We start from the raw sequence: 26758 nt of genomic DNA, 5'->3' as shown, positions 1-26758 counted from the left end.
CCATGAACAAAAACAAACTCAAAATGGATCAAAGACTTAAATATAAAATCGAAAATGATAAAGATCATGGAAGAAAAAATAGGGACAATGCTAGGAGCCCTAATACATGGCATAAACACAATATGAACCATAAGTAACAATGTACCAACACCAGACGAGAGACTAGATAACTGGGAGCTCCTAAAAATCAAACACTTATGCTCATCATAAGACTTTACCGAAAGAGTAAAAAGACAACCTACAGACTGGGAAAAAATTTTTGGCTATGACAAATCCAGTCAGTGTCTAATCTCTAAAATCAAGATACTTCAAAACCTCAACAACAAAAAAGACAAATAACCCAATTAAAAAATGGGCAAAGGATATGAACAGGCACTTCGCCAAAGAGGATATTCAGGAGGCTAACAGACACATGAAGAAATGCTCATGATCATTAGCCATTAGAGAAATGCAGATCAAAACTACAGTGAGATATCATTTCACCCGAACAAGGCTAGCATTAATCCAAAAAACACAAAATAATAAATGCTGGAGAGGTTGTGGAGAGACTGGAACACTTATACATTGTTGGTGGGAGTGTAAAATAGTACAACCACTTTGGAAATCAATTTGGCGCTTCCTTAAAAAGCTAGAAATAGAAGTACCATACTATCCAGCTATCCCGTTCCTTGGAATATATACTAGAGAAATAAGAGCCATCACATGAATAGATATATGCACTCCCATGTTCATTGCAGCACTGTTCACAATAGCAAACAGATGGAAACAACCTAGGTTCCCTTCAACGGACAAATGGATAAACAAATTATGGTATATCCACACAGCGGAATACTATGCAATGATAAAGAACAACGACGAAGCCGTGTAACATAACATGCAGGAAGCTGGAGGTCATTATGCTGAGTGAATTTAGTCAGTCACAGAAGGACAAATACTGTGTAAGACCACTATTATAAGAACTTAGGAAAAGGTTTAAACACAGAAGAAAACATTCTTTGATGGTTACAAGGATGGGGAGGGACGGTAATGGATATTTACTAACTAGATAGTAGATAAGAATTATGTTAGGTGAAGGGAAGGACAGCACACACTACAGAGGAAGTCAGCACCACTGGACTAAAGCAAAGCTAAGAAGTTTCCTGAATACAATCAAACACTTTGAGGGACAGACTAGCAGGGATAGGGGTCTGGGGATCTTGCTTTCAGGGGACATCTAGGTCAATTGGCATAACAAAGCTTATTAAGAAAATGTTCTGCATCCTACTTTGGTGAGTGGCATCTGGGGTTGTAAAAGCTTGCAGGCGACTGTCTAAGATGCATCACTTGGCCCCAGCCACCTGGAGCAAAGGAGAATGAAGAACACCGAAGACACAAGGAAAGTATTAGCCCAAGAGACAGAAAGGGCCACATAAACCAGAGACTTCATCAGCCTGGAGACCAGAAGAACTAGATGGTGCCCAGCTACCACCAATGACCGCCCTGAAGGGAACACAACAGAGAGTCCCTGATGGAGCAGGAGAAAGGTGGGCTGCAGAACTCAAATTCTAGCAAGAAGACCAGACTTAAAGGTCTGACTGAGACTGGAGGAACCCTGGAAAGCTTGACCCCTGGATTCTCTATCAGCCCAGAACTAAAGCAATTTCTGAGGCGAACTCTTCAGACAGGGATTGGACTGGATTGTGGTATATAAAATGATACTCGTGAGGAGCGTGCCTCTTAGCTCAAGTAGATACAAGAGACTAAACGGACAGCTTCTACTTTATATGATATTAATATAGCCACTCTGGTTTTGTTTTGACTAGTAGTAGCATGATATATGGTTTTCCATCCTTTCACTTTTTTTTTCTAAATTTTGTTTATTTTGTTGTTGAGAATTTACACAGCAAAACATACACCAATTCAATCTACACGTACAACTTAGTGGCATCGATTACAATCTTCAAGTTGTGCAAAAATTTTCTCGTTTTCTGTTGGCAATATAGATAGTTCTTAAAAATAGCATAATGCTCAAGGCAGAACTTTTTTTTACTAGTTAAGCTAAACTGTTGTTGGTTTTAAGAAGACTTCAGGGGATAATTTTGGTTTAGGGTTTAAAGATTATCTCAGGGCAACAGTTTCAGGGGTTCATCCACCTTCCATGGCTCCAGAAAGTCTGGAGTCCATGAAAATATGAAATTCTGTTCTGCATTTTACCCCTTTTGATCAGGATTCTTCTATAGAATCTTTGATCAAAATGTTCAGTAATGGTAGCTGGGCACCATCCAGTTCTTCTGGTCTCGTGGAGAAAGAAGCAGTTACTCATGGAGACAATTAGCCACACATTCCATTTCCTCCTTTTATTCCTGACTCTCTTTTTTCCTCTGACACTCCAAGTGAATAGAGACCAATTGTTGTGCCTTGGATGGCCGCTTGCAAACATTTAAGATCCCAGGTGCTATGCAATGAACTAGGAGGTAGAACAGAAGAACTAAATATGATATTAGACCAATTAACTGGGATGTCCCATGAAACCATGATCCTAAACCTCCAAACCAAGGAACTAAATCCCATGAGGTTTTTGGTTCTACATCATCAGCCTCAGCTACTTTGTTGTTGTTGTTGTAAATATATCTATCAGACAACTTTTGCTCATTCAGATTTTTACAGGTGTACAATTATTGACAGCAATCACACTAATTGGCTGTGAAACCTTTAATCAGTGTGATTGTCCCATCACCGTTACCCTCCCTTTCCTCCTCCCTCCCATCCCTGGTAACCAATAAAAAACTTTGGCCTCTCTACATTTGCCTTTTCTTGTCTTTTTCTGTAAGTGAAGTCATACAATATTTGTCCTTTTGTTATTGACTTACTTCACTTAGCATGTCATCAAGCTCCATCTGTATTGTAGCATGTATCAAGACTTCATTTCTCTTACTGCCTGAGTATTATTCCATTGTATGTATGTACCACATTTTGTTTATCCATTCATCTGTTGATGGGTATTTAGATTGTTTCCACCTTTTGGCTATTGTGAATAGTGCTGCAGTGAGCACTGGTGTACAAGTTTCTGAGTTTCTGCTTTCGAGTCTTTTGGGTGTACACCTAGGAGTGGAATTGCTGGGTCATTCCATCCTTTTACTTTTTACATATTTGTGTCTTCATATTTGCAGTGTATCTTTTGTAGGCAGTATATGGTTGGGTCTTGCTTTTTTAATCCAGTGTAATAATCTCTGCCCTTTAATTGAGGTATTTTGACTATTTGTATTTAATTTCATTTTTGATATGAGTTAAGTTTAAGTCTCTCATCTTGTTATTTGTTTTCTGTTTGTCCCATCTGTTCTTTGTTTCTGTTTTCCTCTTTTTCTGCCTTGTTTTGGATGATTATAATTTATGATTCATTTTTATCTCCTTTGCTGGTTTATTAGCTATAATTCTTTTTTTCTAGTTTAATGGTTATTTTAGGGTTTAAGTACACATCTTTAACTTATCACAGTCTACCTTCAGTTGAATTACAAGCAGTCCCTGGGTCATGAACATCTGACTTAACAGACAACTTGTACTTAAGAACAGATTGCCATAAAGGCTATTATATTAAAAATTTGAGTTAAATACAATGGTTTGTAATATCGAGCACGTGCACTACTTTATGATGCTCATGAAAACATTGTGCAGTTTGAAAGTGTTTTGTAATAAGTGTTTTTTATGCATAGAAAGGTAAAATATATACTATGTACTAAGACAAACATTTGACTGACCGTAAATAAGAACCATATATACCTGTTCCAACTTAACCTACAAATTCGACTTAAAGACAGCCTTAAGAACAGATCTCGTTGGTAACCTGGGGACTGCCTGTATACCACATCACATGTAGGATAAGAACCTTACAATGGTATGCTTCCATTTCTCTCCTCCTGGGCATCATGCTATTGTTGTCATACATTTTAATTTAGAGATATGCTATAAACCCCACAATAAATTATTGTTGTTGTTTAGACAATTGTTATATTTTAAAAATATTAAAATTATATAAAAAATCATATATTTACCCCGGTAGTTACCATTTCTGATGCTGCTCATTCCTTTGTGTAGATGTTTTTCTTCTGGAAATCTGTCATCGTTTCCCTTCTGTCTGAAGGACCTTCTTTAATATATTTTGTGGGGTGAGTTTGCTGGTTATGAGTTCTTTCAGCTTTTGTTTGTCTGAAAAAAGTCTTTATATTTTATTTGGTTTTGAAAGATATTTTTGCTGGGTATAGAATTCTAGGTTGACAATTTTTTGTTTTAATTCAGTACTTTAAAGATGTTGCTCCACTGTCTTCTTGTTTGCACTAGTCTGTTAAGAAATCTATCATCCTTAATTTTGTTCCTCTATAATGTTTTTTTCCTCTGGCTGTTTTTAATATGATCACTTTATCACAAAGTTTTGAAGAAATTTCATAATGATGTGCTTTTATGTAGTTTTCTTCATATCTCTAGTATTTGGGGCTTATTTAATTTTTTAAATCTGTGGGATTATAGTTTTCATCAAATTTGGAAAAATGTCAGCTATTATTTATTCAAATATCTTTTTGATTCCTTATCCCTACCCCATCTTTCTCTTCAGAAACTTCAGTTACACATATATTAGAAGGCTTGAAGTTGTCCAACAGCTCATTGATTGTCTATCTTTTTCTTTTATGTTTTAAACTTTTCTTTTTCTCTGTATGATTCTTTTTGGAAATTTATATTGCTATGTCTTCAAGTTCACTAATCTTTTGTCCTGCAGTGTCTAATCTGCTAATCCCATCTAATGGATTTTTTATCTAAGAGATTGTAGTTTTCATTTCTAGATGTTCAATTTAGAAATTTTTTATACCTTTCTTGTTTTTACTTAACTTTTTAAACATATGAGATACAGTTATAATAACTTTTTCAATGTCCTTGTTTGCTTATTCTAACTGTATCAGTTGTGAGTCAGTTTCAGTGATTGATTTTTCTCCTCACTATGAGTCATATTTTTCTGCTTCTTTGCATGTCTAATAATATTTGATTGAATGCCAGGCATTGTGAATTTTACCTTAGTGGCATAGTGGTTACAGAGCTTGGCTGCTAACCAAAAGGTTGGCAGTTTGAATCCACCGGCCACTCCTTGGAAACCCTATGGGGCAGTTCTGCTCTGTCCTGTAGGGTCGCTATGAGTCAGAATCGACTCAACAGCAGTGGGTTTGGTTTTTGGTTTGAGTGCTGCCCATTTTTGTATTCCTATAAATATGCTTGAGTTTTAGTTTGAGATACAGTTAAATTACATGGAAACAGTATGATCCTTTTGGATCTTGCTTTTATGAGTTTTTGGCAAGACCTGATAAACATTTAGTCTAGGGATAATCATTCCCAAGTACTGAGGCAGGACCCTTCTGAGTACTCTACGCCATTGAATTAGGAGATTTTCTTGTCTGCCTGGTGGGAATGGCTAGTATTCCCAGCCCTCTGTGAGTACCCAGTACTGTTCTCTTTAATGTTTTAAGATGGTTCATTTCTTTCACTGGCCTTGGGTAGGTTCCTCACATCATGTGCTGATCAGCACTCTGCTGAATACTCGAGGAGGACCCTCTGCAGATCCCTGGGGTTCTCTGTACAGTTATTTCCATTCTATCCTGTGAACTATAGCCACCTTGTTTTCCCTGGATTCACAGCTCCCTCTCCTCAACTAAGGGAGTCTGCCAGGCTCTCCTGCATTCCCCCTTTCTGTGCCATGGCTTGTAAATTCTCTCAATGAAGTAAGCTGGGTGATTGTACGACTCGCCTCAAATGTTTCCTATCTCTCAGGGATTACCTCCTTTATTGATTGATGGAAGATCTTGGAAACTATTGTTTTATATATTTTGTCTGGCTTTTGTTATTGTTGGTGGTGGTGCTGTTTTAGGCAGGAGGGCAAATCTGGATTCGGAAGTCCCCGAAGGCTCTACTCTTGACAGTCACCTCATGTTTTGAAGAGAGGAAGAAGGAAGTTGCAGGAGTCTATAAACAGTTGCCTCTGGTACAATCACTCTGTAAAATGAAGCATGTGTATTGTCTAGTCTACCTATTTAATACTTACCCCTGGTGGCTCGATTGATAACCAAAAGGTTGGTAGTTTGAACCCACCAGCCGCTCCATGGGAGAAAGATGTGGGAGTCTGCTTCTGTAAAGACTACAGCCTTGGAAACCCTATGGGGCAGGTCTGCTGGGTCCTACAGGGTCGCTATGAGTCGGTATCAACTTGATGGTAATGGGTTTGGTTTTTGGGTATTTAATACTTCTTAAATCTCTAGAACATTATAAAGGTTTGCTCTGAGTTGTGATTTATAGATTGTTTGGGCCAGATTTCAGAGCTATGGGGCCTCCCTTAAATGTGCCAGTGACATTTTTCAAAACACAAGGGGCCATTGACAGATTGCAAATCAGTCTTCACTCTTACTTGGTAGTCATTCTGCAAACTTGGTTCTGCTTCTACTTGTGCCATCTGGGTAAGGTTGCAGTTAAGGAAACTTTATTTTCTAAGGATCTTAATAGTGTGTAGGGCCCCCTAACATAAGGGAATTTACTGTGATTTGAGGTTTATTTCTGGCACACTGAAAACCTTTCTAGTCCAACTCCAGAAGTGCTGTGTGGTTCTTGTTTATCTTATTGTTGAGAATTTATTTGAAATTTAAAGCAGAAATTCCCCCAGTCTTACTCGCCTGAAAAAAAAAAAAAAAAAAGATCACTTACTTTAATTACAGCAAGGGAGAGATAGGGCTTTTAAAACGTTGAAAATAATCATAGACTTACTGAAAATATTTTAGGGTATCCAAGCCTGTAATCTTTATGGAAGCAGACTGTCACATCTTTCTCCTGTGCGGCTGGTGGGTTTGAACTGCTAGTCTTTTGGTTAGCAGCCAAGTGCTTTAACCACTGTGCTACCAGGGCTCCTTTTTAAGCATTTATTATGGATATATCACTTATTTAGACAATGAGTGACAAAGGAGAGTGGATAGGCTATTTTTACTTACTTCCACAAAGCTCAAAGATTTAGTTTCTCAAACAAGTCTTATTTAATAATTTATTTTCCCATTCTTATGAGCCAGTTACATATAACTGCCAATTAAAGGTTTCGGTTAGCATGAAACAATTGGTGTTACTTCAGAATTATAATATTTCAGACAAAAACAGAGAATCTTGCTGTTATCGATGACCTGAACAGCCTAATTGTACGTGAACATATAATTTCTTTAAGGCTTTTTGAGATATGGAAAATAGTTTTTTCTTCCTAATTGCCTGGGAACATCTAGTATGTGGCGTATGGTTTAGTTTTGGGGATAAATATTATAAATGACAGAAAACAAAACAAGGTAGCTCCGCTAGTGGTGCAGGTCCTAAGTGTTACAGCATTTTATTGGGTAGAGAACTCTCTGAGCTGAGCTGTTAGTCAGGAAGGTAAGACAGCAGGACTGAGAAGAGGGAATTCTGAGCTGGGAAATGCATGCACATGTGCAGTGGCAAGAATGTTAATTGTAGGTTGTGGAGACTGTACTCTGCCAGACAGATGGTGCACAAAGTAGATTAGGTGGAAAAAGTAGGTTAGCGCGAGATCAAAGATCTTGAGTTCTTAGAATTTGAACTTTATGTAGGATGGCAGTGAAACCCGAGAGAGTCATTGAAGAGGTTCTGTAAAGGAGAAAGCCAAGGAGCTGCTGAACAACTGTGAGATCCGAGAGGGAAGAAGAGTCAAAGGTTCTGAGCTAGAAGAGTGATATTACTATTACAGACACAGGGAAGTCAGAAGGGCGAGTGTGAATGAAGTGATCCCAGAGATCTCTGAAGCTGTTTCTAAAAATTCCAGTTTTCTCTGTGTGGATCCTGACTGGACAGCCCATTCCTGTATTCCTTCTCCTTTAAGGGTTGAGCCGGGCAGGGTGAACTCTGGAGTATGGAAGGGAATTTAGAGGTCATGTGGTCACTAGGCCTAATTCCTTCATTTTACAGATAAGGAAATTGAGGACTCCAGAGATTGTGGCTGCCCTAGAGGCCACACAGCTCAGCTCGGCTCTTGCTAATATGTATCTAGTTTCAATTTTCTGAAATTCTTGTGGCAAAGGTTACCCAGTATAAATCCTGCTTGTTGTAAAAACCGAGCCTGTGCTTCTCCACCATCATTCAATTAGTTACTAATTTGATTCTTCAAATTGCTTTTCACCTTCTAAACTCAAGCACATAAATAGTTAAAATAATTCCTTCCGAGGGGTCTGATTTTCCTTTATCCATCCACGCAGTTGCAAGACTTGTAGTTGTACGCTGTAGACATCAAAGACAAACTGGCCTGGGTGTAATGGATCTGCTATCTTGAACTATGCCTGAGCTATTAGTAATCTAAATCCGGTGTGAGAATTCTTACTGGGAGTCAGTTTCCACAATGTTTAAAATGGGAGAAAAGATGTATGGTGGAGGTCGGCATTGCTTCCTTTCCATGTCCCTCTGAACCTCATTCCAATGACTTCACTCATACCCGTTGCCGTTGAGTCGATTCCGACTCATAGCGACCCTATAAAACAGGGTAGAACTGCCCCATAGGGCTTCCAAGGAGTGGCGGTTGTATTGGAACTGCCGACCTTTCGGTTAGCAGCCAGGCTCTTAACCACTGTGCCACCAGGCTCCTTCTCACTCCTACTACCCTGAATTCACTATAGTCCTTGCCTGCCTGCGGAGATTGAGATTACGCTAATGCTCCGAATGAGTGAACTCTGCTCTTTTAAAGTGTCTACACTTTAGCTCGAACCTGGGGAGAAAGCCATCTCTTTCCCTTCCCAAGCCTCTTTCTTCACCTTCCCGGCGTGGCTCTTGTTTGCCCCTTCCGTCAGCCGGCGACCGTGGGGCGGAGCCTGCCGCGAGGGGGCGGGGCCCGACGGGGAGCGCGGAGGGCGCCGCAGGGGGCGGGCGGCGCGGCTCCGAGCCCGGCCGAGTGTGGCGCAGCTGTGGCGGCGCTTTCCGCTCGCCCGGCGCCGGGGGTGGGTCCCCAAAGGTAAGCGGGTGGCGGGCGGGGCTCGCCCGGGGAAGCCGGTGGGGGGGGGTCCCGGCGCCCCGCAACCCAGGTGGAGGGACCCCGCGGGCGTGCCCAGGGCAGGTGCGCTGTGGCTAGAACTGGCCCCGGTGCCACTTGTGCGCCGAGCCGGAGCGCGGGGCGCGGGCGGGCGGTCCCTCGCCTGAACCCCGCTCGGCTGGGGACGCCGGGACGACGCTAGGTCGGGCTTCAGCTTCGCAGCGCTGGTCCCCGGCACCCTCTTCCGGACAGAAAACGTTTGAATCACTCTACACTTTACCTCCTCAAATCTCGGGAAGCCTCAGGTACTGTAGAGTTTTTATATTTTTATAAAAATATATTTGTAGTTCGTGGTTCAGGGCTGGAGGAAAAACTCTATAGTGAACTTGAGGCGCGGCTTTATTTTGATTTCATGTAATTCAGTTTGCAAGAAGGGTGCGACTGGTAATGGGACTATTATTTAAACAAGGACGCCAGGGTTTATGTAGGTAGGGTATCATGGAAATTAAGCTCGCACGCTTTGAAGCGAGATTGCCTGGGTTTGAATCTGCTTTTACTACTTACTAGATGGGAAAACTCAGTTTACTTAGCTTCTTTATGCCTTAGTTTCCCTACATACAAATTGGGGGTAATAATAGTTCTAATCTTATAGGATTGTTAAGATGAAGTGAGTTAATGCTAGTGCCTGGCACATAGTGAGGCAACAATAAATGTTGGCTGATCTCCTCATGCATTCAGATGGGCATTAATCTTAAAATTTGTCACTACCGGAAAACCTATGCTTTGCCTTTCTCAGAGCTGTTGCTGTTGTGAGAAATGATTGGGAACTCTTCTGGAACATTTCCGTACATTGAGTCCCGCAAGAAAAAATCTCGTTTCTTTTCTGCCATACCAGGGTATCACCCTATGGATGATCCTCCACCCTGTTCCAAATGAAATCCATTCTCAAATGATACAGAAACCTCAGCATCTTGAAGGCTGTTCTAAAAGGATGAAAAAAGGCAGCACTTTATGATGTGTGTAAGCCTCTTTTAAGTTCTTGTAGGTTTATTTAAAAGAAGTAGCACTTCATGCAGAACTTATTGTGCTGTTTTGGGTGGATGCTTATTTGTACTATTATTGGAAGTCTACTTAACCAGAACATCCAAATACTTAGAACCAACCCATAGCTTGCCATGTAGAATCTCAGAATTGAAAGGGATCTGAAAAATGAGACCAGCCACCCTTTACAGATAAGGATGAGACCCAAAGACCCAGAACAATAAGTGGCAGAGCTTAGACTAGAATTCAGCTCTGCTGATCAACATATTATAAAATCAAAAGACGATATAACTTGGAGTTTTGATGATGGTACTATTTTTATTTTTGACAGGTTTATGGTGCTGCGAATATTTTTTCTCTTGGCAACATCCTGCTTGGTAGTTTAATTGCATGATTTGTAATTATTCTGCAGCACCTTTGATTTAAATCACAAGTCTCGGAGTTGCTACATCAATTATTGCTTTGAGACCAAGATGATTGTCTCCTTAAGCTTTGTACAAACATGTTCTAACAGTGCTTTGGTCTTGTTTTAAAATGTAGCCCCTTTCTCCCATGTGGGAGCACAAACAGCCAATATAAACAAATTGGCCTACTAGGCAGTTTGTTATCACTGCGTTATTGGTGAGGTTTTCTTGATTGGGTAGGATAGAGTCAGGATGGGGAACCCTAAATGTTAGGGAGATAGGAAATAGAAAATAGGACTGGGTCACCAAAGAGGTATGCTGCAATGTTGCTGCTAACTTCGAAAGCATTATAGAATGAAATTATTTGGAGATACTGGTGTTAGTTGCTCTTTCCCTGCTCTTCGCATAGCTCACTCTCTCACCTCTAGGTATTTGTTCAGATGTAACCATTTCTGTCAGATCCTCCTATTTAAAATTGCATACAACCTCAAACATATATATATATATGTAAAACCTATTGCTGTCAAGTCAATTTCAACTTATGGCGACCCCATGTGTTACAGAGTAGAAGTGTCCTCCATGTGGTTTTTTTGGCTGTAATCTTTGGAAGCAGATTGCCAGGCCTTTCTTCTGCGGTGCCACTGGGTGGGTTTGAACTGTTAACCTTTCAATTAGTAGCTGAGAGCAAACCGTTTGTACCACCCAAGGACCTATATTTATATAAACATATGTCTATATGTTTATTAATTTGTTGATTGTCTGTTGTCTGCCACTATAGGGGAAGTGCCATGAGAGCAGGCGTGCTTGCACTTATGCTCCCCACTGTACCCTGAGTGCCTAGAAACACGCCTGGCACATAGAAGGTGTCGAATGTGTGGATCTGATGCAGACATTTCCAGCATGGCTGGTCATTACTTAAGCCAGTTCACTGTCATTTTGCTGTGCTTCTCCCCCGACCCCGCTTCTAGTTATACTCCCAGTTTGTTGTTGCTGTTAGTTGTCTTGAGTAGGCTCCAACTCATGGTGACATTATGTGTAACAGAACGAAACGCTGGTTGTCTAGTCCTGCACCGTCTTCGTGATGGTTGGTGTGCCCGAATCCATTGGTGTGGGTATTGTGTCAGTCCATCTCATTGAGGGTTTCTCTCATTTTCGCTGACCCTCTACTTTACCAAACAGGATGTCATTTTACGGCAGTTGATCTTTCCTGATGACATATCCAAAGTAAGCAAGACGAAGTTTTGCTGTCCTGGCTTCTAAGGAGCATTCCGGTTTCCTTTCTCCCAGTTATTTAGTATTAATTTTTCCTCCTACCTTGCTCCCCACATACGAACAGCTACTAACGTAATTCTCTTATCAATTTTTTGCAATCCTGTCATTGCTGTTGTTGCCAGCCTCCTGTTTATTCCTGCCCCTCCATTTCATTCCACCCTCAACACCTACAGCCTTGCAGTTTCCCTTTTCACATGCCTTCCTGGTACGTCCCCATCTGCAGAATGAAGTCTCGAGGGTATAGCCTGGCATTCGGAGTTCTCTAAAACAAGACCTCAAACCACCTTTTCCACCCTGTGTCTCCTATGAATAAGAAAAGTGGTTTCCAGTGAATGCTTGTAAATGTGAATAAAATAAGGCTTTAATGATAATGCCCCATAAAATCCCAAGGTGGGTGTTGCTCCACAAGTTTCTCTTTCTGTTTTTATTAATGAGTGGGTCTCCCCCCCCCCCCCGCCATGTGGACAGGAATTCAGACGGACTGGACTAATGGCTATTCCATTTGTACTGAGGATTTTCCCACTTGCTCTTTTTGTCTGCCACCCTTTCTATTTAGAGTCTCCATCCTTCAAAACCTCCCTTGCATGTCACCCACCCCAGAGTCTGCCTGTATAAGCTCAGTTGGAGGGGGTTTTTCCTTCCTCTGAATTCTGGTGACTTTTCATACCTTTCTTAGAGAATTTATCATGGTCTACTTTGTGTTGTCATTCTTTGGACATTTGTCTTGTCTTTTTTTTTTTTTTTTTTGCTACATATAAACTCTTTTTTACATATAACAAAAAAAAAAAAAAAAAATTCCAGTAACTTTTTAAAGAAAAATGAGACACACATCCACTTATCTGCTTTTTAAATAAAAGTGAACTTTAAGTTCTATTTACTAGGCCTTTAAATCATTAAATATTGGGCTTCCACAAATGAGCCTCATTTCTACAGTGTGGGCAATCAAGGAAGAAGGCAGGGAGAAATTCAGTAGTAAATAAAAAGATACAAATGAAGACACCGAGATCTGAATTCATGGGAGGGAGTGAGTGTGGGGAGAGCAGCATACCCAACACCCACATAGATGGACAGGCAGACGCTTAAAAAAAAAAATTCATGGTAAACTCACTCAGGAAACAATCAGAACAAGACGGACTTTATGGAGCAACACGTGCAGCTTTGAGTTTTTTTGTGGGGTATTATTCTAAGCCTGCCTTCCTTCCTCCCTCCCTCCTTCTATCCATCTCTAGGCACAAAAAATACTGTCTCTGCTTTGTTTGCTGAGCGGGATAGAACTGAATGTTCTCTTCCTCTCTCTGGTCTGCAGAAAGTGGTTTACCTCCTTTTCCTTAATTGATCTAAAAAAAAGTTCATACTTTTTTCTTAATTTATTTTCCTGGCTATATGGAGAAGACGTATGCCAAAAGCTTTCAGAACTTCAGAGAAAGGAGATGGAAATAAGATAACAGTGGCATCACTAGGGGGATGCGGTGGGTACAGACCGTACCAGGTGATACTGTCAGAGGTGGAGACCCCAAAATGACTGTCCATAAAACTTTTGTGCAGTGTTGCAGCAGAAATTTTATATTTTTTATAAAAAATCCCTGAAGTTAGTTATAACAACAAAAAAAGTTTTCATAAGCCCAGCTCACATGTATCAGTATACCTACAGGCAGGGGCGGATTATCCAATAAGCAAGATAAGCACAATGCTTACCTTGCTTACCAGATCATCTGTAGTGAACAGTTTCACGATTTTTCACCACATCATAGACTCTGCTTCTAGGTATGGCTGGCATCTGTGTCTTTCTGAAGCCCACAACACCTTCTTACAGAATCAGAGTCTCTTTTCAAATTTGCAGTCTCTGACAGGGGCAGATGACTCCGTAAGCAAGGTAAGCACGGGCTTACTTGCGCTTACTTACTAATCTGCAATACTACAGTAAGCCCATGCTTACCTTGCTTGTTGGATAATCCACCCCTGCCTACAAGGCTAAAACTCTCTGCTAATGTACTCTTTGAACCTTCTAATGTAATCCGTCAGAGCTGTCATTATTACCCAATTACAATGATGTTTCAAATCTTGTGGTTCCATCTGCACACACTACAAGCATGCACTGTTGTTTTCGTCACCACTGGTGTTTTTATAGTCACGAGTTTTGTCAAATTTTCTGGTATTTTAGCTACAATATTGTGGTAATTAGTATGGGGGGGGAGTGACACCATGAGTTACCGCACTGGTGACACCAACCCTAGTGATTCCACTGATAAGATACTTGAATTTGTCTGTTGTTGAAATTTTTGATTTTATTACATTTTATGTCAGTATATAGTAACATGTTTTGCTTCATTTTTCATTATAAGCATTCACTTACATATTCCAATCGAGTCAATGTTTTTATTTTACTTGTGACTTTTTCAGGTTAAAACTTGACTCTCGAACTTGTGCAGAAGATTCTGCATTTCAATTTTATCCTTTCTTCTCTACTCTTGCCTTCCAAACCTTGAGATTTTCCCATCCTAGGGCATGCATTAGCCTAGCTTATTTTCTTTGTTCTTGATTTTGAGTACTTACTAGTAAAGGTCTGAATTTATTTTACCATTCCTGGATGAAGCTACAATTCAGAGGCAAGAGACGGTAGGGAAAACACACATTAAAAAAACCCAAACCAAACCCGTTGCCGTTGAGTCTATTCTGACTCATAGCAACTCTATAGGACAGAATAGAACTGCCCCATAGGGTTTCCAAGGAGTGACTGGTGGATTAGAACTGCTGAGCTTTTGGTTAGCAGCTGTAGCTCTTAACCACGATGCCACCAGGGCTTCCAAAACATACGTAAACGTCCTAATTTTTGAAATGTTAAAAATTTAAGGTAAAATTCTGTATACTACCTTTACTAGTAACATAGCCAATGTAACATCAAGATTTGAAACTAATATACTATGGTTTAAATAAGTACTATAACTTAAATGTTTAACTGGTTGTAATTTATGTGTTTTGGGGAGTTTTTTCTAAAGTGCTAACCAGTAAAAGCTTTACTGTCAGAAACAGAACCATCAAAGCAAGTATTTGCTTTGGAGTAAGGTTTCCTTTATGACACTCCATCAGCCTCTATGTTTACCCTGAGTTCTCCTAGTTTGTAAAAAGCCTTGGCTAAAGGTATTATCAGACAGGATCATCCCTACAGATCATAAAGGCTGGAACACAGACTAATTATGTGTTCTGCACGTGGTAAGCACAGTGTAAGTATTTGTTAAATAAAAAAACCAAAACCAGACCAGCTGCTGTCCAGTCGACTCTGACTCACGGTGACCCCATGTGTGTCTGAGTAGAACTTTGCTCCAGGGTTTTCAGTGGCTGACTCTTTAGAAGTAGATCCCCAGGCCTTTCTTTTGAGGTGCCTCTGGGTGGACTTCAGTTAGCAGCTGAACACATTAACCATGTGTACCACCCAGGGACCCATTTGTTCAATAAGTAAATCTATATTTTCAGGGAGGGTTTTATTAAGATATTATAGCATACTGATGTGTATAATAACGGAGTGATCCAGTAGAGAGGGAGAAATTGAGGATTTAGGAGACTTATGAAAGAATGAATGAGCTGCTAGATGCTTTGAAGAGCTCACTTGCATACTTTGGCAAGTTGGAATTTCCAGCGCTGCCTCTCCACCTGTTTGTTGAATGAATAAATGAAACAAACAGATGTTTATTAGGGCCTAGTAAATGCATGGCAGTGAATAAGTCAAAGTTGCTGCACTCTAGTAGGAGAGGCCCAAAATACACAAGAAAAATGTACTCCTAGGTGGTAATAAATGCTGAAAAGAGTATTAGCAGGCTGATGACATAAAGTTAATTTGAGGAGGGTGGGCATGAAGGCCTGTTGGTGGATGCAGCATTTGAACAAAGGCCTGAATGTGAAGAGCTGAGGGAAAAGCATTCCAGGCAGAGGGGACCCAGGTTGAAGAGGCTGGAGATGGGAAAGGCTTGGCTGGCATGAGGACTGGGAAGGAGGGTGTGGTGGCTGGAGTCTGGTGAGTAGAGGGGTGAGCGATCCTGTGGAATGCAGCTGGAGAGGTGGGCAGAGATTAGACTATGTGGGTGCTTGCTGGTTGTTGGGAATAATTCAGAGTTTAGATTTTACTTGAAGGGCAGTGGGAAGCCAGGGAAAGGGTGTAAGCAGGGGATTGAAACAATCAGATTTACAGTTATAAAAGATTGCTGTGACTGCTGTGGGAAGAATGGATTGAACGGGATTAGAATGGAAACAGAGATGGGAGGTGGGAGAGTCTCCCGATAGACCTGGTAAGACGTGGTGGGAGTTGTCGTCTTTGCTTCATCTTTTTGCCACCTCAACCTGGATTCTTCTCTCCACGTCCTTGGTCAGAGCAAGCTTTTTCCGAGGCCTCCTAGGGCCAGCAGTATTTTACCATTGCTTGTTCGAATCCACCAGGCGCTCAGTGGAAACCCTGTGGGGCAGTTCTGCTCTGTCCTAGAGGGTAGCTATGAGTTGGGATCCACTCGACGGCAATGGGTTTGTTTTTGTGTTTTGTTGAGTTCTGTGTGAACTTCTCTCTTCTGCCTCACTTCATTTTGCTGCGGTCCGCCCCACCTGTCCCTGCACCCGTGGTCACAGTCCTCTAGGACCGTCCAGGGGAGTGTAGTGTGTTCAGATCTGCCCGGAAGATGTGCTGGGAGTATGCCTCCGAATGTAAAAGCTTGGGAAGCCGGGACTAGTAGGGCAGGCGCTGGTGCTGGGGAGCCCTATGTGGCGACCAGAGGCAGAGAAGGATAGGGCAGGACGTCCCTGCCACTGCTGCCGTCCTGGCCCTGCCGGTTCTGGGCTGAGCGGAGGACGTGTTATCAGCTGGAATGAGCTTCGGGCTTTCCTCCTTACCCTGCCAGTGCTGGTTCTAGTTTGGAGAACAAAGGGCTGCCAGTGGCTGCTGGCCTCCTCACTCGGTCTCTTCCTTGAATGCCTGTGATAAAATGGAGCTAGTGTCAGGGAATCAGCAGGCTCGTTTGTAACTTTTGTTGGAGTTCTCAGACACTTCTTTCAACTGTTGGTTGCAGGCTATTCTGCTGTATTATCTTATTCCCAACACCGGATGTTCTGCATGTATTTATTTTAATTTCTGTGTCACTTTTCTTTATCAAGAATCAGGATAAATAAATTATGCCTCAGTAAGAGATGTGATAAACCTAGGAAAAACTAGGATTACTTTGTGATTATAGAATGAGGGGAAAATCAAAGAGGAGGTGTGGTGGGAATTAAAGGAGGGACGTATTAGTTAGGAAGGAAAACAGGAAAAGTTGTAACTGATTCATCCTGTGATGAGTGGTTGAGTAGGTTACTATGTATCTTCCCTTGCCAGATCCTGTTGGTTTTTTCATTTTTTTAAACCTATTTTGCAATGAGCTTAGTTGACAGATGTGACAAAGATGTGCTTTGTTTCTGTTGAAACATTTCAGATGTGTCTGGAGCTAGTATCCTGAGAGGCGGAAATCAACAGATACAGACTATTACAGTAGAATTTCAGTAACCAGTTAGTTTGGGGCTGGAATTTCCTGGGAAGGCTCTTTTACTTTAGTTTAATATGAAGCCCATCCACTTGACCTGTTCTTTTCTCAGGAATCATTTCTATCCCCACTCTCATCCCTAATTCCTTTTCTTATTCTCTGGATCAGTCCCCATTTTCCAAACCTATTCTCTTCCCAGGCCCCATGCTGAGCCCAGGGCATGTGCTTGGATTTTCTTTTGTCCCATCCTTGACTGGCCCAGTCAGTCCTCCTCCTTTAGGCACCCTCCTTCCCAGACACACAGCACCTGTTCTGTTCCCTACTAAAGAAAAAGAGAGATCTTCCAGGCCTAATTCCTCCCGGTTGAGACAGGCTTGTTCTTAACTCCCTTTACACCTTAGTGTGAATTGCTGACCCTCTCTCACTGCCTTGTTAGTTAAGGGTGGATACTGATATTTATGAATGTATCTACCTTGTAACCCGGGGAGGGTTCCCCAGTCAGTATTAGGCAGCGTTTATGATGTGAAGGTAATTGGGTTCAGAACCTCTTCGCTTATTTTTTAGGGATAAAAGAATCATTTGATCTTCATATAAAGTATTTTTTGACCATCCTGAAACAAAGGTGGATAAGATCCAGGACAAAAACTACATAAAATTTACAAAAAGATGGGCACAGTGATGAAGAAAAAAAAAATCTTAAAAAAAGTAAAACAAAATATATTTTTAAATCATCAATGTAACACAAAGCCTTGGAAACCCTATGGGGCAGTTCTACTCTGTCCTATAGGGTCGCTATGAGTTGGAATCAAGTCGTCGGCAATGGGTTTTTTTGGTTTTATGTTATCCTTGGAGTCCCTGGGTGATGCCACCGGTCAATGCACTCAGCTGCTAACTGAAAGGTTGACGGTTTGAGTCCACCCAGAGATGCTTCAGAAGAAAGGCCTGGCAATCTACTTTGGAAAAATCAGCTGTTGAAAACCCTGTGGAGCCCAGTTCTATTCTGACATACATTGGGTCGCCATGAGTTGAAATCAGCTCTGTGACAGCTGTTTTTTTGTTTTGTTTTATCCTTGCAAATTCACTGCCCTGCCTAAGATCTACCTGCCTCTGAAAATTCTGTTCTTATCTGACCGGTGTCTTTCTGTTTTACTGGCCTTGTCTAAACTGATGCACTGGCTGGAGGTTAAGGTTAGCTCTTCCATTCCGGGTTACCATCTGAACCTAGTCTCACTAGAGCCATGTGGCCTGCCCCTTGGAACCAGACTACAGAGTTATCTTGTGACTCTCCAGCTGTGTGAAAGCAGATTCTTATCTTGTTTCGGTTTTGAAAAGCCCTACATACCTGTGAACCTCCCAGAAAGTTCCAGTTTTTATTCTCATGTGAATGGCAATGTTCTTTGTCCTGTTCTGTTTTAGTTGTGGAGGTTCTTATATCAGTCCTCTTCTCATTTAGTTTTATGTGACTACCTGGCCAGAGGATGATTTTGCAGAATTTTAATTGCTTCAGTTTTAAAGAATAAATATACATTAAATTTACGGTAATAGCAGGGTTTCTCTTCCATAATTTTACTTCTAACCACTTAAAAATAAGTGGATGGACTTCTTCATTGCTTCTCAGAGGACTCTGAAAAAACCTAACTTGTTGCCGTTGAGTCGATTCCAGCTCATACGTGAGAGCACACGTATGTGGCGGAGGAGGTATGGTGTGACAGACAAAAGCACAGACTGTGAAGTTAGTCCACCTGGGTCCAAATCCTGACTCTGCCACCTTGGCCAGGTGACTTCATCTTTTTCTGCTTCCATTTCTCCTCGGTTCCCACTCAGTAGAGCTTTTGTGTGGAACAACCAAATTAACACACATAAAGCACCATCTTTGACTTGTAATAAGCTTAGCCAATGAATATTAAATAGTATTAGGTTGCCGGTTTGATTTAGCGTGAAGGAAAGAAAATCTCACTGGGGGAGAGGCAGTGTGGTCTAGCAAACAAGCACATAGATTTTAGAGTCAGGCAGATTTGGATTTGAACCCTAGGTCTGTTGTCTGTCAGCTGGGTACGAGCTTGGGCAAGTTCTTTAGTCTCCCTACATGTTTCTTCCCAGCAGCTCTCCTTGCCAACGTATGATTTTTGGCTTCTTTTTTCCCAGAGAAAATTGAAAGACAGGTGTGATCTCATTCAGACTTCTGCTCCCATTGCGTGCCTGGCTTTATTTTTAGCTAGGATGAGAATAACTGACAGTCTGAGTTTGTGTCCCTTCCCCGTGTTCTTGTAGCATACCATGCCTACGTATAACATTGTATTTATCAGCTGTGGAATTCTATGTTGTTTATCAGTCTCCCCGACTAGATAAGTTTCTTGTCGGATTTCTTTTTGTCTTTGCCTTCCTATTGTCTAGTTGGTGAGGAGTGCTTAATGAGTGTTGTTGAATGAATGAATAAATACTAAACCAAAACACATTATTATACATTAGATCCTGTTTCTACCACCTGTCTGTCAATTTAACATACTGTAGTGGCTTGTGTGTTGCTATATGCTGGAAGTTATGCCACCAGTATTTCAAATACCAGCAGGGTCAACCATGATGAAAGGTTTCAGTGGAGCTTCCAGACTAAGACAAACTAGGAAGAAAAGCCTGGCAATCTACTTCCAAAAATTCCAGTGAAAACCTTACGGATCACAATAGAGTATTGCCCTGTACAGTGCTGGAAGATAAGCCTCCTAAGTCGGAAGGCACTCAGAATACACAGTGGCCGCAGCAGTGGACTTGGGCATGCTAACGGTCTTGAGGATGGTACAGGTTGGGGCAGCATTTCGTTTTGTTGTACGTGGGGTCGCAGTGAGTCAGAGTTGACTCAGTGGTAACTGACAACCATAAAACCAAAAAAACAAAACCCACTTCTGTCGAGTGGATTCCAACTCATAGTGACCCTGTAAGACAGAGTAGAACTGCCCCATAGGGTTTCCAAGGAGCAGCTGGTGGATTTGAACTGCCGACCTTTTGCTTAGCAGCCAAAGTCTAACTATGCCACCAGGACTCTTTAATAACTACCTGTGGAGTCCTGGGTCTTTTACACTATCTCTGGTCCTTACAACAACCACATGAAATAGGTGTTGTTACCCTCATTTTCTAGATTGGAAACTAGGGCTTAGATAACTTGAACTTGTCCAGGGACTAGTGGTGAAGGATTTGGCACCCTAGCCTTGTAGTCATGGGAGACAGTTGCCTGACAGGAGCTACGATTTCAGGGAGAGGAACGCAGAGACTACCAAACTGAAGCCTGGCTGGGAGGGAGTGCTGTGAGAAAATGTGCTTTTGACCTCTCTTCCCCCACCCCATATCCTTCCTGTGCCTCCCATTGGCTAAATCACCCAGCAGCTATAGGGCAAGCGAGCCTATGGGATGGAGGCGCAGAGGTCAACATCCCAATGGCCTGGTGATCAATTAGTCACTGTCCCAGATTCCTGCAGGTCAGAATGCTCCATTACCACTCAATCCTTGTGGCTTGCTCTGCTCTTTGTGCCTGTCTCATCTCTCCCGGCGCTGCTGCCTAGCCCCTGCCACGCCAGAGTCCCATCAGTCCCGTTGGAATCAGGGAGCCTAATTCCAGTGTATCATCTCCAACACACAGGTGAAGGCCACCACAGGGCTCTTCCGGGATGGTGGTGCACCCCTTACCAGTGCAGGGAAAAGGAAGATGCTCTGTTGCTCTGGGCCCTTGGGGGCAGTTTGGGGATATGTGGTTGGGGACAGCAGAGTAGAGCACATTTGGTACTCCCACACTTTCAGCTTCCTTCCTCTGCAGTGTGCCAGGAAAGTTCTGTCATCTCAGCCTCATTGCCTGTAGGCCACCCTCAGTCCCGGCTTGGTCAGTCAGCCTAGCAGAGCTTTAGTGCCCCTCCCAGGTGCTGAGACCAACACGTTAAATCCGGAATCAAAGGAGAGCACACACATACTCATGAATGGGCTCAGTCGAGTCTTATATTTAGGCCTCCTTGATCCAGCATCCTTTGAATTTTCTCCTGTATATGCTCCCCAGCCTCCTGAGAAAAATTGCTAAGATTCTGCAAATTTTTTGACATAAAAGTCATCTTATCCCAGAGTATATTTTGTTCTTCCTGAGTTCTTTTGGCATCTAACTCCCGTCATGGGCCTGAGGCAATGCAGGGTGGTGGAGTGAGTGGAGAATTGGCATCCCCTTGTGAAGCAACTCCAGAGGGTTTCATGGGGAGGTTGGGAGGCTGGGTCTCCTCAAAGGGAGGGAGGTTGCTGCTTTCAGCAGGGACTTTCAGGTGAACTTGGAGTTCAGCATTCTTAGCTTTGTTTGTGTCTGCTCAAATGCCTGCTTCCAGGGTTCAGAACCATTCTCCTTTCCAACCACTGCCCTTATGTTAGCATAAGAGACATTAAAGAGTTGCTTATTTAATTGGCTCTGCAACCCTTACCCAGTGGTCCTTAGGTATGTCAACTCTACAACTTTAAGATTTTCTGCCAATCTGTTGGGGAATTCAGGGCTTTCAATTTGTCTTTGCTTTGTGGGCATTTTCTCAAGCACAGCCAGAAGCAGCCCTAGCCCATTGCATAGTCTTTGAAATCACCCTTTCCGTCAGCCACTTGATCTTCCAGCACCTTGCCTCCCACCTGCAGTCCATCCTGTGCAGCATAGAGATGGGCTTGGAGGTAACTTGAGTGAACATGTTATCACTCTATGCCAGGTTATCAGCTTCCCATCCCCTCCCTCCACAGGGAAGTTATCAGTGCTCCCATCAATGCAAGTCTCATTTTTGAGGGTCTATTTCTGGAGTCATTCTTGATACCGTTACTGTATCAGTCACTAGTGGGAAACACATGGCACACTAAAAAGTAATTGAAGGGAGGTGAGCAAAGGGGCTCTTTACTGAGATATGTTGTAAGCACGATTAAGGAAGCCAGCAAGGTATGGCTCCTCGCCATCCCCCACTGACAGTGTTAGGAAGCCTTTTCTACCCCTAGGCCTGAAGGCAAGAACTGTCCGTGGGAGAGACCACCTGGTAGGAAGTGTGGCCTTAGGTAGAGAAACCCTCGCCTGTCAGGAGGGAGCAGGGGGAATAAATACTTTAGTGTCCTACCCTCTGGTCTCATAACCAGTTGCTGTCGAGTCAATTATGACTCACGACGACCCCGTGAAGATTAGAGTAGAATTGTGCTCCGTAGGGTTTTCAATGGCTGATTTTTCAGTAGGTTGCCAGGACGTTCTTCCAAAGCACTTCAGGGTGGACTCAAACCTTCAACCTTTTGGTTAGCAGCCGAGTGAGTGTGTTAACCGTTTAACCCTGGGCTCCCGCTAGTGCCCCACATTGGCTGAACCCAACTAGAAGCCAGAGGGTTAGGGTACAAGTAGGGTACCTAGGTGTGAGGTCCATAGAGGTCAGCCTCTGCATGTGGCTGAGTGGAGAAAGCTGTTATAAAGCTGTTATAGTGACTTTCTGGGAGTAATCATCCAGGGAAACCGGCAAACTGACCCTGTAAAAGGTATTACTTGGTGTTACTAGAGAGTATGTGCTGCTTTGTAGAAAAGATGACACAGGTGTGACATCTGAAGTCTTTTGTCCATGGGTGGAATGACAGTATGAACATAATTGCATCTGTTGTGTATGAAGATCTACTGTAATGTCTCGGACCAGGGGTCTAGTACCTAAGAATTATTGCATAAGGGTTGTTAAAAATGCAGGGTAGCACAGCACAGTGGTTAAGACTTGAGACTCTAGAGCCAGATAGCCTGGGTTCAGATCCTGGGTAGGAAAATTACTCAACCTCTCTGTGTCTCGGGTGCCTCATTTGTAAAAAGGGAAAATTGCGTTACCACATAGGATCGTTCTGAGTATTAAATGAGTTGTTTGTAAATTACCTTGCATGTGGAAAGCATTAAGTAATGTTTATTAAATAAAATAAAATATGAGGATTCTGACTCGTTAGATCTTGTGTGGAGCCCAGTAACCTGAATTTTTCAGCCGGCTCCACCCGGTCATCCTGATGAAAGAAGTCTAAAGACGACACCTGGAAGAACCCTGCTCTGAATCCACCAAGCTGGAGTTCTTTTAGAGGAAAGTTAGCCTTTCGGCCACACGAACTGTGGTGAACAAGCTATGAAAACTTCCTAGCTGCAAGGAGGGTAGATGGGATGCAGGTGTTTGATTGTGATTTAGCTGTAGTGATAGAGACATAACAGAAACTAAGTCTCTAAACTGGGGTGAGACTTATGGTCAAAAGTAGATTACTGCCGGAAGTAACATAAAATGGGTCCTATGAACGAGGAATGACAGAGCATAGTATGTTTAAGTTGTTCTGCTAATCAATTCTTTTTTTTTTTTTTTCCTTTTGGTTAAGGTTGCATGATGGAATTTGAACATTACCTCGAGAGGTTTTATATTTTGGATTAGTTAATTGTGTTTGTCCTCTGCTGACTGTTTCTTCGGATTCAGTTTTTGGTGTCCTTTTGAGGCATTAAACCCAAAGAGATTATACCATGGACTACAAGGAAAGCTGCCCAAGTGTTAGCATTCCCAGCTCTGATGAACACAGAGAGAAAAAGAAGAGGTTTACTGTAAGTATGTAACATGAAACATATGGAAAACATTGAATACAGAGAATATTTCCATTTCTGCTCTTGTTCTTCCCTAGCCTAGACGGTCGTCCCATCTCCACAGATCCAGATTTTCCTGTCTCTCAAATATCATCTCCTCCACAAAGTCTTCCCTGTCTATCCTGACTGGAATAAAGGTTCCTGTTCTAGTGCGGAGTCCTAAGAGTTTACTTATCCCCTTGGAGAAGCTTACGGAACTGATGGACCCACTCGCCACAGGCAGTGCATGCGCGTACATTTAGACCTGTTCGCCCACTCACACCATTTTGTGGGCACTGTCAGGGATTAATGGACTTCTGAAGCCATTGACCGCATGTTAAAAACCACTGTCTTGGAATTTCCATCGTTTCTTTCTTAGGACATTTATCATTTTCTATCTCAGTTTTAAAAACATTCAATCTAGTGTTTTATCTCCTTTTTTTTTTTTCACTTAAAAAGGCAAAGTCTATTTCTAATTTAACTTTTTATCAGCATAGCAGCTGCTGTTGTTGTTGTTAGCTGCTGTGAAGTCAGCCTCCAACTCATGATGACCCCGTGCACAGCTGAGCAAAATGCTACCCGATCCTGCACCATCCATCCCCATGATCAGTTTTGGATCAGACAGTGTTCTGCTGTGATCCATAGGTTTTCACTGGCTGATTTCAGAAGTAAATAGCCAGGCATTTCTTCCAAGCATGTCTTAGTCTAGAAGCTCTGATGAAACCTGTTCAGCATTGTAGCAACACACAGAGTTCCACTGACAGACAGGTGGTGGCTGTGCATGAGGTATGTTGGCTGGGAATCGAACCCAGGTCTCCCGCATAGGAGGCAAGAATGCTACCGTTGAACCTCCAATGCCTCATCTACTATAAAACCAAAAACCCATTGCCATCGAGTCGATTCCAACTCATAGCGACCCTATAGGCTTTATAAATGGAAAGTACAGGTAGTACCCAGCTTACAACGTATTGTAGTTACAACAAACCACATTTACGATCATTTTTCTGTGTTTGTACATCTTATCATTAGTAATATGCTACGTACAATGTTGCAGCGCATAATTTGCTGATATTATCATTCTCATGCCAACCCCCAGAGACAAATAAAGATCAGATTTATAAAGATACTAATAATAAAAGACAATAATAATGAAAACTGAAAAAAGAAAAAAAAGAAGTATTCGACTTACATCAGAGCTAGCTTACGACTGAGTTGTCGGAAGAGAGCCCCGTAGTGGGTTGAGGACTCTACCTGTACAGTGGATATTTGCTGACTTAGCCTATCAGTGACTATCCTTAGAAAGCACTAGTGAGTTTTCTAATCAGTGTCATGAGAAATACAATCTTGTGTTCAGCTCCAGCAGTCCAGTTTGTATATAACAGAGATCTCTTACCACCACCACCCCTGAGAAAATGCCTTACTTTGTCTACAACTGATCTGGTCTTCCTGGCAAACCCCCACTCACTGGGTAGTATGAAGAAACTCATTTAACCCAATTCTGTTTAACACTTCGTTCAGTCTAATAATTTAAACATTTCTCAGGTAATGGGCAGTCTTTTAGGTGAAAATGCCGAGGCCATCTTAATTTTGCTCTCTTATCTTTTTTTGAACACAGACTTGTGGTTTGTGAGGGGAGGGGTTCCCTTTTACAGTGTGTGCTGAGTCAGTGACTGAGCCCGTGGGAGCCTGGTGAAGGCGCTTGCATTCCTGTAGCACCTCTAAATCCTTGCTGTTCCAGCTGTGGGGAGGCTTGTCTGGCAGACTCCAGCTTTGGTTGGCCTGGTCCGTCCTGCCATTTTGCTGGCACCTATAGCTGATGGAAGAACTTGTGGTCTATTCTTCCTTGGCTGGCTTGACCAGAAGCTGGTGGCCACTCACTGCTGACTCAGCTTCCCCTTGGCTCTCAGTAGTTGTAGAGCCCACGGAGTCTCTGACACATCCTTCGCCTGGTCCTCCTGGCTCAGGTGGTCTACCTCTAGCCTCTGACAAGGAGTCACCTGGTCCCTGCCAGTTGAGCCCCAGGACAGTGACTTTCAACTCAGAATCTGTGTCACATGGGAACTGAGGAAAGCCGAGGAGTTAAACTAAACCCCCTGTCTGACCACTTCACTCTGTCCAGTTCAGTAGGTGGGGTGTCCCATGTTGGTGCTGGGTGTCCGCAGATGGTGGCTTTCTCCCAGGGTCCCATGCAAGTAGCTGGGAAACCACCCCTCTTCTCTCTGTAATCCCTTTCTTAACAGACACACTTCCCATGCCCTGCACTGAAGCCCAGAGCTGAGAGATTGGAATGTGTGTCTGGCCACTTAACCTCTTCTTAGTCTATTTTGCCGCACTATCTTAATAAACTCATTTTGAGTCATGCCACATCAGCAAATGAAGGTCCCAAAAGCTTTACTCCATCCACATCATTAAGGTCAACTCTACTTTGAGAAGGCAGCTCTTCCCCAATACGTTCTGAGTGCCTTCCAGCCTGAGGGGCTCATCTTCTGGCACTATATCAGACAGTGTTCTACTGCTACTAGTAAGGTTTTCACTGGCCAGTTTTTTAAGAAGTAGATTGCCAGGTCCTTCTTCCTAGTCTGTGTTAGTCTGGAAGCTCCACTGAAACCTGTCCATCTTGGGTGACCCTGCTGGTATTTGAAATACCAGTGGCATAGCTGCCAGCATGGCAGCAACACACAAGCCACCGCAGTACGACAAACTGACAGATGACTCAAGATGAGAGGAAACAGCTGCAGACATGCAATAATGATAGCAACACAGAAGGTACAAAGTATGAACCTAAGAAAATTGAAAGTTATCAAAAATGAAATGAAATGCTTTAAGATAGATATCCTAGGCATTAGTGAGCTGAAGTGGACTGGTTTTGGCCATTTTGAATCAGACAGTCATATGGTCTACTATGCCGGGAATGACAAATTGAAGAGGAACA

The 26758-nt window shown here is 42.4% G+C and overlaps 1 protein-coding gene across 6 annotated transcripts in view; it reads left to right on the top strand.

Annotated features, from left to right (window-relative positions):
- Window positions 1–26758, top strand: part of SGK3 (serum/glucocorticoid regulated kinase family member 3) — a 157604-nt gene that overhangs the window by 59722 nt on the left and 71124 nt on the right. For 4 of the 6 annotated variants that reach the window (XR_002823350.1, XM_004372546.2, XM_023727768.1 and 1 more), the window contains exon 2: window positions 23592–23808. Coding sequence is in view for 5 of the 6 variants with exons in the window: in XM_004372546.2 (XP_004372603.1) it covers window positions 23731–23808 (78 nt within the window). In the remaining variant the exon portion in view is untranslated. Of the gene's footprint in view, window positions 1–8979; window positions 8999–9067; window positions 9322–23591; window positions 23809–26758 lie in introns of those variants that run through there. The other 2 variants (XM_023727767.1, XM_023727765.1) reach the window with 2 other exon arrangements.

This window comes from Trichechus manatus, unplaced genomic scaffold, assembly GCF_000243295.1.
Source record: "Trichechus manatus latirostris isolate Lorelei unplaced genomic scaffold, TriManLat1.0 scaffold00018, whole genome shotgun sequence".
NCBI lineage: Eukaryota > Metazoa > Chordata > Mammalia > Sirenia > Trichechidae > Trichechus > Trichechus manatus.
This window is presented reverse-complemented; position numbering and strand designations above follow the sequence as displayed.